This window comes from Rosa chinensis, chromosome 6, assembly GCF_002994745.2.
Source record: "Rosa chinensis cultivar Old Blush chromosome 6, RchiOBHm-V2, whole genome shotgun sequence".
Lineage (NCBI taxonomy): Eukaryota > Viridiplantae > Streptophyta > Magnoliopsida > Rosales > Rosaceae > Rosa > Rosa chinensis.
Genome location: NC_037093.1, coordinates 56,813,933 through 56,828,229, shown reverse-complemented (window position 1 = coordinate 56,828,229; position 14,297 = coordinate 56,813,933). Strand labels below are relative to the sequence as shown.

The 14,297-nt window shown below is 38.6% G+C and overlaps 1 protein-coding gene across 1 annotated transcript; it reads left to right on the top strand.

Annotated features, from left to right (window-relative positions):
- Positions 1-12,430: 12,430 nt before the first annotated feature.
- Positions 12,431-13,057, top strand: LOC112171630. The gene has a single exon (XM_024308787.1). The coding sequence runs from the start codon at positions 12,431-12,433 to the stop codon at positions 13,055-13,057; it is 627 nt and encodes a 208-aa protein (XP_024164555.1).
- The last annotated feature ends 1,240 nt before the right edge of the window (positions 13,058-14,297 follow it).

The window sequence follows — 14,297 nt, the reverse complement described above, 5'->3', positions numbered from 1 at the left end:
TCTCCGCCCAACGCATGCATGCCATTGTCGAGTCTATCTCTTTTCTGGTTAGAGATAGGAATATATCGCTGCTGACTACGTCAGGATGATCGTAAGCAGTGATAATTGTCTTTTCTCCTGCTGCCAGGAATGTGTTGTTGCTGTCTTCAGAGATGATCTTTTTGATGTAGTCAAGAGCCATGGCCTTCATCCAGGGAATGCTAGAATTCGGTTGGCCGTTGTATGCTACACAGGCTGGTTGAAGATATCTTCTTTGAATAATTCTCACATAATGATATGGAGGAATATATTCAACTTCACCATCTGTCTTCTGGATCCATTCAGGAGGTGTGGATCTGAACTTCAGACGAAGCATACAGTTGTCTTTTCTGATGTTCTTGACCGTATTGACAATAATAGGCGGCAAGCCTCTTAGATCATCATTAGTTTTAGTCCACAAATTATGGACAAAATCATTTTCAACAAGCCACAGCTTGTGTTCTTGAGGATGTTCACTCTGAACATTTACCAGGTATCTTCCAACATATGGTCCTGAGACAATAAAGAGGGTTGGAGGAACTAGGTTTTCAGGATTGTGCCTTCCTATCAGATTATGGAATTCATACCAGTCTGATTCATTGAGTGCTATGATAGGGACCCTAGCACTTTCTGGGCTTTCGAGGAAGGATAGTTTTTCTTTCCTTACAGCATTTTGCTGTGTATGAAGCTCTTCACCTTGTGGTCTACCATTCTCGTAGAGTTCTTCAGCTAATGCAAACAGAGCTGGGAACATTAATCCACTGCTTCTTTCTTGAAAGGCAAATAAGAGATTGTCCAGGATTGCCTTCTGGTGATACGCTAGTCTCCTGCCAGTTCTGAACACAGGAGTATCAAAAGTTCTTAATTCGTAATTAAAAACATTTATAACTCCACTAGGAGTTGGTCTGCTTTTTGGCAAAGCAGCAGCCGTCAACGGTCTTGATGTGCCTTTACCGTCTGCCGTTTGAGACGGGCTAGCCAATCCTTTACCCTGGGATTGATCAGTTGGAGCCAAGCCTTTTGAGCTTAGCAGAAACCTTTTAAGGATTTTCTCCTTGGTTTCTTTTGGATCTTCTTCAGGTTCCTGTTCTTTCCCAGTCCTTCTGCTTCTGGGATTACGACCTTCGTCGTCTTCTCTTTGGCTGAACATTGCCAGTTCTCTGGTCAATGCGTCTGGAAGATAGTTCTTATTTCCTGCAATTAATTCAACAGTATAATCATATTGGTTAAGAAACAATTGCCAATTGGCTAATCTTCCTCTATCAGCAGCTTTGTCAAGTTTAAAATTTTTAAAATTCTTTACTCTAGCACAATCGGTGCGGACAGTAAAGGTTTTTCCCAGATAAGCTGGAGAATTTAAAATTGTTTTCTTGACAGCTAAAATCTCTTTTTCCCCTGTGGGATAATTCAGTTCTGCAGGGCTGAACTTGCCACTACAAAATTTGCAGATCTTTTCAATGTTGGTTCCAGGCGCTCTCGCCAGAACAACACCGGACCAGTAATTATCACTCGCATCTGTCTGGAGGATAATTTCATCATTCTCTTCTGGTTGTTGAAGAGGAGGGAGGTTCTTGCAGAGGTTTTTTATCTGCTTCACGATCTTTTCATCATCTTCTGTGAAGTTCCATTTCCTTTTGGAACTTGTCTTGGGAGATAACATTGCTGTTAACCCTGAGATTCTAGGGATGAAATCTCTCCCATAATTTATGACACCAAGGAATCTCTCTAGACTCTTAGCATCAGGAATTTTGTCTGGAAACTTCCAGATCTTTTCAAGGATGTGAGGTTGGAGTTTTATGACTCCATTCTTGATGTTTATTCCTAGGAAATCAACTTCATCGAGGATAAAGAAGATTTTCTTCTCACCTAGGATAATTCCATGCTGGACTATCAGCTTTGCTACCTTGTAGAGGTGCTTCATGTGTTCTTCTCTGTTTTTGGAGAAGACCAGGATGTCATCTATATAGACGACGCAGAACTCCGCTACATGCTTGAAGATGTTGTCCATCTTTCTTTGAAAGATTGAGGGAGCTTGTTTGAGACCAAAAGGCATTACCAGCCACTCGTAATGACCTTGTGGTGTTCCAAATGCAGTGAGAGGTACACTCTCAGGATGCATCTTGACCTGCCAGAAACCCGACTTTGCATCGAATTTCGAAAAGACTTTAGCTCCTCTGAGCTGGTTGATCAGGACTCTGACTTGAGCGATCTGATATCCGTCTTTGACAGTCTTCTTATTGACATCTCTATAGTCAATAACCATTCTAGCTTTTCCTCTTAGATTCTCTGCATGATTTCTCACGTAGAATGCTGGAGCATGATGAGGGCTAGTGGAAGGTTGTATTAATCTCTTCTTCAGGAGATCTTTAATATCACTTCGGAATTCTTTTTGATCTTCCTCTTTGTACTGAGGAATGGCTTTGACATGGCAGATAGCATTCATGTCATGCAATCTCAATTCACAGACCACTGGGTCTTTTTCCCAAAACTTCTGAGGATTTGTATCCACATTCTGCTCGAGTAGTTTCTTGATTTTGTCAAGAGTGGGAGTTTGTTGAGACTCAAGCTTGTTCTGAAAGTGCTTGAGGTTGTGCTCATGGATGAAACTAGCTTCTTCATCTTCACTAGCTTCTTCTTCTTCTTCTGAAGATTCTTCAACAAGCAGTTCTTCTTGTTGTTTGATTTGGAGTATGGGTTGAAATTTGGGTTTGTAGGGGGTAAGATCACCACTATTCTGTTGCGATCTCTGATGCTGAGTAGTAAAACCGGGACCTACCACACTGAATGCATGTGGAAGTCGGTCTGCCCAGAACACCCGTTCTCCTTTCCTGAAGCCTATCGCTTCTTCATCCTGAATGAATCGTTGTTGGAGAATAAAATCATTGCCCAACAAGAAATCAGATCCTTGGCCTTCAGATTGCCAAACATTCTGGATGACAAATGTTCCTCCACCAATGGTGATATGAACATTTTTTGCTACTTTCTTCATGGTGAGATGGCTTCCATCGAATGTAACACCAGTAGCTGACTTTTTCTTGTCTTCGTTCCAGAGTTCTTCTGGAATTGCAAATCTCTTTGCAACAGTAAAACCTGATCCATTATCTACAAAAGCATGTAGATGATATTTCCTGTGATCAGGGAATTTGAGTCCGATCTCTATGTAGTTGCTGTATCTACTTGTAGAGACGACTTTCGATTGGTGAAGCTCATTTTCTTGAGCTTGTTCCGTTGGAATGAATGGCTTACATTCTTCTGGAACATTTTCCTGAGTGGGTGATTTGTCATCATCATCCCAATCTGTAGGAGTTATCTCCTTGCTGTCTGGATTACTGAACCAGGGGGGAGGATCATATCTGACTTTGTAATCAAACTTGCCGGAAGGTTGGCCAAGTAGATCCCATGTATCAGTATCCGCTGCTATCTCTTGTCTTTCTAAGAGATGAACATTTTCTGGTGGTTTCACCAGTTCTTCTTTTGCTTCATTTTCTGGTATTTCAACCAGTTCAATATCTTCATCGATTGTTTCTTCACCGATGATTTCTTCCTTTATTTCTGAGGAAGATGGTTGTTCCATAGTCGTTTCTTGGACTACAGTTGTTGCAACTTCTTTTGTTTGTTCCATGGTTTCCTGGAACAGAGTTTCAACTTCTTTCGCTTTTTTCTCAGCGAAATACTCTTCATATTCTTGCTCAACCCATTGGCTGACAAGACCATTCTTGGTTTTTCTTCTTGCTTCAGCTATGAAGCATTCTTTGTGATACGTCTTTTTAGACTCTTCACAGAACATAGGGAGACCATTCTTCTCGTGACATAAACAGTAGTCACAGACGAATGAACCAGGGTTCACCTGATAAGAAGACATGAAGGATTCTGTCTTGCTTTCTTCCCAGTTTTTGACTTTCAAAACGTTCATTTGTCTGGATTCGAAGTACTCTACTTCAGAATCTATCTCAGACTCTTCTGATGAACTTTCTTCTTCTTCAGACCAGGCAGAATAGACTGACCTGTCGTCATCTTCATCATCAGAATAGGCTATTTCGTAGCCTTTCATGTTTGCTACTTCTACTATTTGCTCATATTCTTCAAAGAGAGCTTTAGTAGATCTGTTACCCTTTTCCGGGCATTCATTGGCATAGTGCCCTTCAGCTTTACACAACCAACATCTGCAAGCTTTCTTGCTAGGTTGTTTATGCTGCTGAGTATTCTTCTTTTTCTTGAAGAATTTCTTTTTTGGATCTTCATCCTGTTGCTTCTTGTAATTGGAGCTTTTCTTGAATCTCCAATCCTTCTTCTTATTACTCCTTTTGAATTTTTTCGAGTAATATTTTTCTTTTTTCTTCTTTCTGTGGAATTTGGATTCATGACATCCCCAGTTTGTGGGCATATCCAGTATTCCGTAACAGAAATTTTTAACTCCTTTGAGTTGCTTCTTGGCCATCTTAGCTCTAAGATTGGCTTTGCATTGCTCCTTCAGTAGTTGCCGGATTCTGTCGGCAATTCCTCCAACTGAAAATCGTTCAATTGGTTTTTCAGCTATGCTTTCTCTCACAGCTGTTCTCCATGGTTCAGGGAGCTTTCTGTGCAACAGATTAACTAGATCAGTATTTTCTAGTTCACCAATTGTACAGTAATATTCCTGAAATTCATTCAGGTATTCCTCGAAATATCTTATGTCACAGATCTTGAGAGCATAGATATTCGACTTTGCCGTTTCTTTGGCTTTCTCACTCAGATTTGAGAGATCTCCACAGAATTGATCGTACAGGGGTACTGCAAAATCATACGGAGACTTTGAATTTTTTATCTCTTCAAGCCAGTCTCTTCCTCTGGTAGTTTCCTTGAAAGATAGGTAGTACTTTTTTGCCACTCCAGTGAGAGTAGTTTCATAGTACACCTGCAAATCTGGTGCTTCAAATTTGCCAAGGGTAAGTGCAGAGGCCATCATCAGGCTGTCTACCCATTGGTCAATAGTTTTTCTTTTGTCTAGACTCTTGTCTAGATTCAACCAGATTCCGTAATTGGTAATAGGAACTCTGGGTAGATTGTCCTCTGGGACAAATCTTTGAGAATTTCTTTCTCCTTTTTTACCCGTGGGGGCTTTCTGAACTGGGAGTTTCATTTCCCTTGTTTCTTTTTTGATGAAAGTTCTGGAGCTTCCTCCTTCTTCCATTTCAACATCTTGGTAAGGAAAGACTTTTCTTGTCTTTCTGTATTTGAATTCTTTCATTTCCTCGATTAGTTTTTCTAATCGTTCAGGACTTTCACAATTCTCAGCTTCTTTGTAAAGATCATAGAGCTTCTCAGCTCTGAGCATATGGACTGGTCTGCATAGATCAGCTTCCAGATCTTCTTCTGATATTGGTTCGTCAATAGTGGGTTTTGTACCACTGACACCGGCTTCTCTGGTGCTGTAGCTTCTTCTCAGAAGACTGCTGTTTATCCTGATGTTTTCAGGACATACATCACTTTTCCTGTGATCTTCAAAGTTGAGGCTGATTTCTCCAGTGCGTCTACTCTCGTAGATCTTTGCTTTTGCTCTTTCCGGCAGCTTTTTTGGACCGGACAGTTTCCATTCAAGAGGAAAAGTTACTTCATTCCAAGCAACTTTGTGAATTTGCTGTGAATGGTTCTTCTGGCTGGTGAGGAATCCAGTAGTGAGACCAGGGATGTTGGAGATCCTTGTTTTTGGTTCCACTGTGGTACTCATCAGTTTATAGTATACTCTGTATACTATTGCCAATTCTTGCATTTCTTCTTTCATTGTGATCCCGTCTGTCTTGACTCTCAGTCTGAGGCAGTGGGCTGCATCTTTCAAGCTGGTTGAAAAGTTGGGGAAGCAGTTGAAATATGCTACTTGGTTGCATAGTGATGCTTCTAGAGTTCCCAACAGACTAGCTTGGAAGTCTGTCAATCTGTTGTCTTGCAGGACACATAGGACTGAACAGTTGATGCCTTCTCTTGCCAATAGTTTTATGCCGACTTGGACTGCTCCAATGTGCATAAATTGATACTTCTTTGCTTGTGCTCTGGCAACTTCAGCAGGGGTGATCATCAAGAGATCTGTTTCTCCTGTTGTTGAGGGGGTTGTGAATTCAAGTATTTTGAAATGATGGCTGTCCATCAGGTCAAATGTTCCCCTTCGGTAGATCTGTTTGAAATCTAGCTTTGGAATTGAGGCGTTTTTTACCTCATGCTCGATTTCATTGTATTCAAATTCTTCAGAATTTAGGAGTTGAACTCCTTTCTTTTTTCCAAAGATGCTTAACATCTTCATTTCTCTTTTTTCTGTATTTTCCGGATTTTCATACCGGATACTAGTCTGACTAGTAGATGGTTCCAGAAAAATCATGTTAGGAACACGATTTGAATCTGGTTTCTCTAATGGTTTGAACCCATTAGTCTTCTTTTTTACTGTAGGCAATTTCTTGTCCTTCAGTATAGATTCCAGCGTTTTTTGCTGTTCTTTGATTTTTCTACTGACACTTGTCAGTCTTTCTTCTTCCGTTTTTGGAAGTTCTTTGATATAATCCAGTTTGTTTTCCAATCTTTCTAATTGGTGGATTATTGCAGGTATTGTTTCTAGTGTCGACTGACATCTAGATATTTCTAGTAACACCTTCTGATATTTCTCATCAGAAGCTTTTAGTAGAGAATTTATTTTCTCTAGTAACAATTCTGACATTGTCCCCATTAAGGAGGGGTTCTCCTTTGAGCCTTTTACAAGCTCTGATACCAGTGATGTGCGGATCTAACCAATGCTCAAATAATTCAGAGGTTTTTGTTCCTCTTCCAGAACATATAGGAGATTTTCTATCTCTTCTTCTATTTTATAGATTCTAGTCTGAAGTCTATAAATAATATCCCAGTAGTTGGAAGATTCTCTATCAAGGCTGTCCCTATAGGTTTTTAATTTTCTCAGTTTTTCTCTTTCTTTCTGCAGTTCTTTAGTAGTATGTTTGCATATAGCAACAAGCTCAAGTCTGTCTACAATTGAAATTATGAATAGTAAATTGTACTGTTTACCTTTCGAATTAGAGGATGACTGTCAGCTTCATACATATATTCAAATGAAACAAACTCTGATGGGCCCACCACGTTTCTAAAACAACATATATAAATTTATGAAAGAGACATATGCAGATGCAGACTCTAACAGACCAAAACCACAAAGGGGTACTAATGGTAGGGATTTTGAAAAGACGGGTAGGTAGGAAAGAAAGTGAGAAAAAGTTGTGTAAAAGAGAACAAAAATAATACACTGGGGTGTATGAGAAGTATTTTCCCAAATTTGGGGTGTATGAGCATTAACCCTTAAGATAAAGTCAGTTACCTTAGAACTATCTTCAGTATTATAAGCAAATTCTATATCCTCATCAGAGGTGGTTGAATGGAGAAATTGAGGAGCAAAAGGAGTAGAGGATCGAGTGTCCTCTCTCAGTCATCATCATAGGGTCGGCTATAGCTTGTAAAGTATATCGGAGTGCATTGCTTTCATGATTTATAGGGAATACGCGTTGTCCCACCCATATTACTAAAACTACAAACAAAAGTTGTGCCATGTTTTGCATAGGGATTCGAGGGATTCGGTCCCCTTCTTCTTTAAACTGTTCTTTGTAAGTTTGTTAAACCAAACCTAGCTTGTGGCTACCAACAAGCATTCACAACTGCTCTTTCTTAAGCAAAAAGCTAGGCAAGCTAGCAAATTGACCTGTACATGATTAAAAGTTCAGAATATTAATTTGGTTCTGAAATTAACTTTTAACTGTATATGTGGGTGGAAGTGGCTGGTACGTATTAGCTTTCCAGGGGGACTTGTTTTACACTCTGGCCAACCCAAAGTTTAAGATCATGATCATGATGAGGATAAGTGCTTTCTTTAACTTTGAATGACTCATTGACATGGCAATATGTATAGATGTTAGATTCCTTTCACTATGTGATCGAGTGGCATGTATACATTGGTAGTGTGTAAGGAGAAACTAATAGGGCTACTTGTAATAATTCACGGGAAAAAGAAAAGGTCACTGTAATTATATGAATGCATCATAAGTGGCTACCCTTTTATCATTTTCAGGGTCATGACTTTGTATGAGAATCATAATTAGAGGTATCATCTCGACTCGATGGATCTGTAAATCTTTTGGGAAGTTTAAGCGAGCTAATGAAGAACAAAAATTTACTAGATTACAAATTGAATGATATATATTACTTTTTATTTATTAATATTTACAATAATATTAGAGCAAGATACTAAACGAATTCACATTTTGAACCTTAAAATAAGGGGGGTGAAATTTGCACACCCCTCTTTACATTTGGCATACCCTTCCTAATTTTCTAATCTCCTCTTATGTTTATTTCCCATATTACCCTTCTTCTCCAACATTTTTCTTCACTCACTCTCTCTCTCTCTCTTTCTCTCTCTCTCTCTATCTCCCCCCTACCGGCGACCCGATTCCATCTTCGCCGTCCGGCCATGACACAACGGCGGACCACTATCAATCGAAGCGTCTCTTCATCGTCGACCTCTTGGTGGTCTCGGATCATCCAGGCATTGGCTGTAGAAAGAGAATCGAAGGCCCAAAGTTCATGATCCTCTGACGATTTCTGGGCAAGTTCCGGCAACTCCAGCGTCTGGCCACCCCATGACAGCGCACCTGCGCCATTCTCTTCGTCTCGACGTCGCCGTCACACTTCTTGTGGTAGTTCGTTCAATCGTCGACTGTGGAGGAAGAATCGACGAGGAGAAGTTTTTAGAGCTCCAGGCCACCGGGACACCACTGGAGTCATCCTTGACCTAGATCCTCATGCACTGGAGGCGCTTGCGATTCCCCCACTGCAAAACGAACTCGGACGTCGTCATTTTATCAAGACTCGATCTCAACAGCAGTGAGCTATCCTCTCCGGTTCTGTCTATAGAATTCTTGGTGTCGTTAATATTGGATTGCCTCACATAGTCTCTTTCCATCTCCTTTTGTACACCTGTCCACCAGAAATCACAGCGGTTGGTTTTCAGTTTTGATGGATAGGTTGTTTTGATTGTTTCGGCTGTCGGCCGAGTTCACTGTGCTTGGCGATCAGTCTGTATCAATGTGCTTCGAATGCTTTGGCCTCCTCTCTGATTGCTGCATAAGCATTGGCTCTGCACCTGGTATGTTCTCTCCCTACTTGAGAGGATGAGATGCAGCTTTGAGTTGGTTGGAGAAGAAGGGTAACATGGGAAATAAACATAAGAGGAGATTATAAAATATTAAAAAATTAGAAAGGATGTGCCAAATGTAAATAGGGGTGTGCAAAATAAAGTTGTGTGTATTTCCGATATCATATTTGACAATGATGATAGTGGACCATATGGCTCAGGCCACCATCACTTGAGCATAAAATTGCAGAATGTTGATCGGAAGAAAATGATGGAGGACCTACATGCTATACAATTCCATGAATATGATCATGAGCATCACTCGAGCCTTAATTAGCTGGGCTAACACTTAACTAACGTGGTAACGTGATCATCTTACTTGACTTTGTTCTTTATAAAATACGAGGATGTCACTTTTATTCAAATAATTCAATAATCTTGCTGAACTCAGCAAATGCAATTATAATCCAACTATTGACAACCTTTATTACAATAAGCATATGATTAGCAACTCTTAATGCGGCTGGTGCCTTTTAATTGCAGAATTCCAAGCTATAATTTCTTTACCGAAGATGACTTTGCAATAACGTTGCAGAGAATCGATTTAGGACACTATTTATTTTATGGAGAAAATTAATGTGACCAAAGTACTAAACTACCAATGGTTGGTTGTTAATTTTTTTTTTTTTTTTGGGTCCAGTATAGGTTGTTATAATGTTAAGGTATCATATGTTTCAATGTAATGGAGCTTGAAACTAAGAATCATATATGCATTATAAATGTAAACATGAAAATATGACGACAAATTTTATTTTACGTTCATATGGATATTCACAATTTACGAAACAAAATTCTATTTTTTCTTCAAAGAAAACAGATTCCTTATTTGTATGTCATGCATTACATATGTATTGATAATCTTATTATTGCATTCAATATATTGTGTTAAATCTATACATCTCTTATCCTTTTCAGTTTTATTTTTTTTAATTAAGGGAGGTTCTTAAGTTGTTGGAGATAATTATCTTACCACTAGTCTAGACTTAACCGCAGCTTTAAAGGAGAAGTGTTAAGATTCAAGTCATTCAACTTTATACGCCTAAACTTTGTATTAAAAAAGAAGAAGAGGAAAATGTAGCACAAAATGTTTTTTTTAGGGTGGTTCTAGTTGGATCTCCAAATTTGCTATTTGCACCTCTCATACTTAGTATACCTCTAATTTACTTTTTAGAATACTTGAAAAGCTAAGTAGATCTCCTTATTTTTACCAAAACACTCTTAAACGTGAGATACAACAATCTGTTACTCTACTTTTTATCTCTATCTTCAACCACGAGAAGAAGAATGAATCAAAATCACATGATATTACTCTCTTATTAGTGGGTCTCTCCTGGTTGGAAGATCGAGTAATAACTATATCATAAAATTCAATGTTAGTTTAAGGAAATTTCCAAATCAGATTATTTTAAATTTATTTTTGTATTAAATGATAGGTCATCTTCGTCCTATTGCTCTTTGTAATGTGATTTATAAGTTATGCTCTAAAGTGATTGCAAACAGACTGAAGGTGTTTCTTCTAGCTATTATCTCTCTTTTTCAAAGTGCATTTGTGCCAGGGAGACTCATTAAAGATAATATCCTTGTGGCAAATGAAGTAGCTCATTTTGTCCATAATAAAAGGGAAGGGCAGGATGGTTATATTTCTTTGAAATTGGATTTGAGTAAGGCTTATGATCGTATGGAATAGACTTTTTTTGCGGAAAGTTTTGGAGCGGTTTGGGTTTGCTTCTGCGTGGATAGAGGTGGTTATGCAGTATGTTTGTTCTGTGAGATATTCTTTTTTGGTTAGAGGTAAACCAAGAGGCTTGGTCATCCCAACTAGAGGATTGAGACAGGGTGATCCCTTGTCACCCTATCTTTTTCTTTTAGGGGCAGAAGGGTTCTCTGCGTTACTACAGAAAAAACAGTGTTTGGGATTATTACCTGGTATTGCTCTTTGTTTAGGGGCTCCTTCAGTTAACCATCTGTTATTTGCTGACGATAGCATGCTCTATGCTCAAGCTACACCGGAAGCTTGTTTTCAGAGCAAAGATGTTATACAGACATATGGAAGAGCTTCAAGCCAAGTGGTAAACTTTCATAAAAGTTATGTTGTTTTTAGTAAGAATGTCACTGATTATGAGCAAATTAGAGTGGCTAATCTGTTGGGAGTAGAGGTGGTGGACTCTCATGAGCATTATCTAGGCCTCCCAACTTCTGTGGGGCGGAAGAAGACAGCCACTTTTCTATATATTAAGGAGTGGTTAGCTGAAAAACTAAAACATTGGCAAGGCAAGATGTTGAGTGGTGCAGGGAATGATATATTTGATTAGAGTTGTGGCTCAAGCTCTACCGAATTATGGTATGAGTGTTTTTCAATTAACTAAATTTTTTTGTGAAGATCTTAAGCAGATGTGTGCTCGTTTTTTGTGCGGAAGTACGGAGGATAAGCAAAAAATACATTGGAAAAAATGGGATGATTTATGTCATGCCAAGGAAGTGGGAGGTATGGGTTTTAGAAGTTTATTTGAGTTTAATTCTTCGATGTTGGCTAAGCAAGCTTGGAGGGTTGCTTCTAACCCAAAGTCTCTTGTGGCACAATTGTACAAAGCCAGGTATTATCCTAATGGTTCATTTTGGAATGCAGAAGAACATGCTACTCCTTCTTACTATTGGAGGAGTATTTTTGCTACTAGAAATTTGTTGCATGAACGAGCTCACTAGCATATTGGGAATGGGAATAATGTTCTCATATGGTCAGACTCTTGGATTCCTAGTACTGTAAATCACAGGCCGTAGCTGTTGGGATTTGGGCAGGATGATTTGGCTAAAGTAAGTGAATTGATCATCCCTCCTAATGTATGGGATGAGCACAAAATTCGTACCACTTTTGGTCATGCAGATGCAGAAGCTATTTTGGCAATTCCCTTGAGTTCTAGGTATCTGGATGACAAATTAACTTGGCATTTGGAGAAGAAAGGTATGTTTACTGTCAAATATGCATATCGTCATGTGTTGTGAGTAATCAAAGAGTTTGGAAGAAAATTTGGTATGCCAAAATTCCTAGCTCGACCAAGGTTAATGCATGGAAGATTTGTCATAACATTTTACCTACCTTAGACAGATTAGCATCTAAGAATGTGCTACTAGAATCTCATAATTGTATTTTTTGCAACGAAGTGGAGACAATTATTCATCTATCCAGAGATTGTGTTTTCACTAGAGAAGTATTGCATGAATACCAATTCACAGATTGCTAGTAATTGTTTTAGTGGGGATTCTGATCACTTGGATGCTATCAGTTGGTTGAATCTTTGTTCTGGGAAACTATCAAAGACAGTGTTTGATCAGTTGTTGTTTTTTCTTTGGGGAATTTGGAAAGAAAGGAATGCAAGAGTGTGGGAAAATAAAATCACTTCAGCTTGTGATATCGCTCTCATAGCATCTATCAGACTGAGTAATTTCATTTTTCACAATACGAAGCCACAAAGTACTCATGGGGCTAGAAAAATTTTGAAGTGGAAATGTCCTCCTCTAGGTTGGTTGAAGGCGAATATTGATGGAGCTTACAATCCTGTGTCTGGCAGGGCAGCTATTGGATTCTTGGTTAGAGATTCTCAGGGGATGTTTTTGGGAGCAGTTGGGAAGGTGGTGACTCATGTTCAATCTGTTGAACATGTTGAACTCATTGCTTGTAGGGAGGCAGTGGATTATGTGTTAGAACATGGGCTTTTTCCTATGTTGTTGGAGACTGATTGTTTGGTTTTGAAACAACAATTGTGTCAAGAGGAGCTGCAGAATTCTTCGAATCTTGGAAGGTTATATGAGGATCTCAGACTAGATTTAGATGCAGGGCATTAAGTTCAGATTGTCATGCTAGAAAGTGCACATATGTTGGCAGCGTTTGTTGCTGAGTCTGACTAAGTGTTCTTTTGGTCTAATACTCCATCCTTTATTCAAGATGTAATTGATTCTGAAAAATAAAAAATGTACTCCTTAATCTCTTTGTCAATTATCAATAAAATCTAACACCATTCAACTTAAAAAAAAAATCTATAGAAATTATTATTTTTACTTAATTGTTTTAGGTAAATTATAAAACTATACAGGCAATGTAAGAAAATTTCGAAAAAAAAAAATTAATTTAATTGAATGTTATACTTAGGGGAGGTAAGAATAGTTTTTTTTTTTTTTTCTTTCTCTTTTTGTCCTTACTTGTCTTTTTATACAACTTGATAAAGTTTATTAATAATAAAAAAAAAATTAAAGGTCAAGATATCAAATTTGAATATTCAACTAAGTTTTTTTATTTTATTATTTTGGCAAATAAATGGTTTGGAATAGTTGATATTTTCATTCAAGATCTGCCAAATAGCCACGCGCTTCAGATGCCTAGTTGAGCTATTGAGGAGGATTAAGCGAATTTTTTCCGCTAATGTTTGGTTTTTCCGTCACCAAGCTAATTACACACAGTCGTTACCCATTAGAAAGACGCCACGTAGAACTGCCCATATGAAGGTGTGCTTGGCATTGGTCTGTCGTGAATGATTGTGTCAGCTGCTGAGTTTGATATCACGACCCTTTTCTAATAAATGTTTAAATGCACGCCGAACGGTCGCGAGTGGGTCCCGTTAAAGGCGCTCTACGTGGGGCCTCAACTATTATCCATACCTGGAGGTTCGGTTCCGGACCTATTATTTGAATTTTTTCGAACGTTATGATCTCTTCGCAGGTAGTGTGCCCCCATGCCATGCCCAATCGTGTCCCATTTCCTTGTTTGCTTCCAATTTTTTTTTCAATAGCCACAAGTTTTATTTAATCATTGTGCACAGAATATTAATCACCTTCTGGGCCAAAACACAGAATATTTACCTTATTGAATTAGTTTATTATATATATGTGTGTGTGTGTCTGTAATTCTCCTAATTCAGTCAGTCCTATATCAATTAGAGAAATTATTCCATTATTTTCTAGCTTCTCCCAAGCTGTGATATAAGGAAACATGTGCAGCCAACATGAGATAACATGTGTGACATATCTCAAACAAGGAGAATGGTGTTACTCATGTCTAAGATATGTCATCGAGAATACCTATATTTTC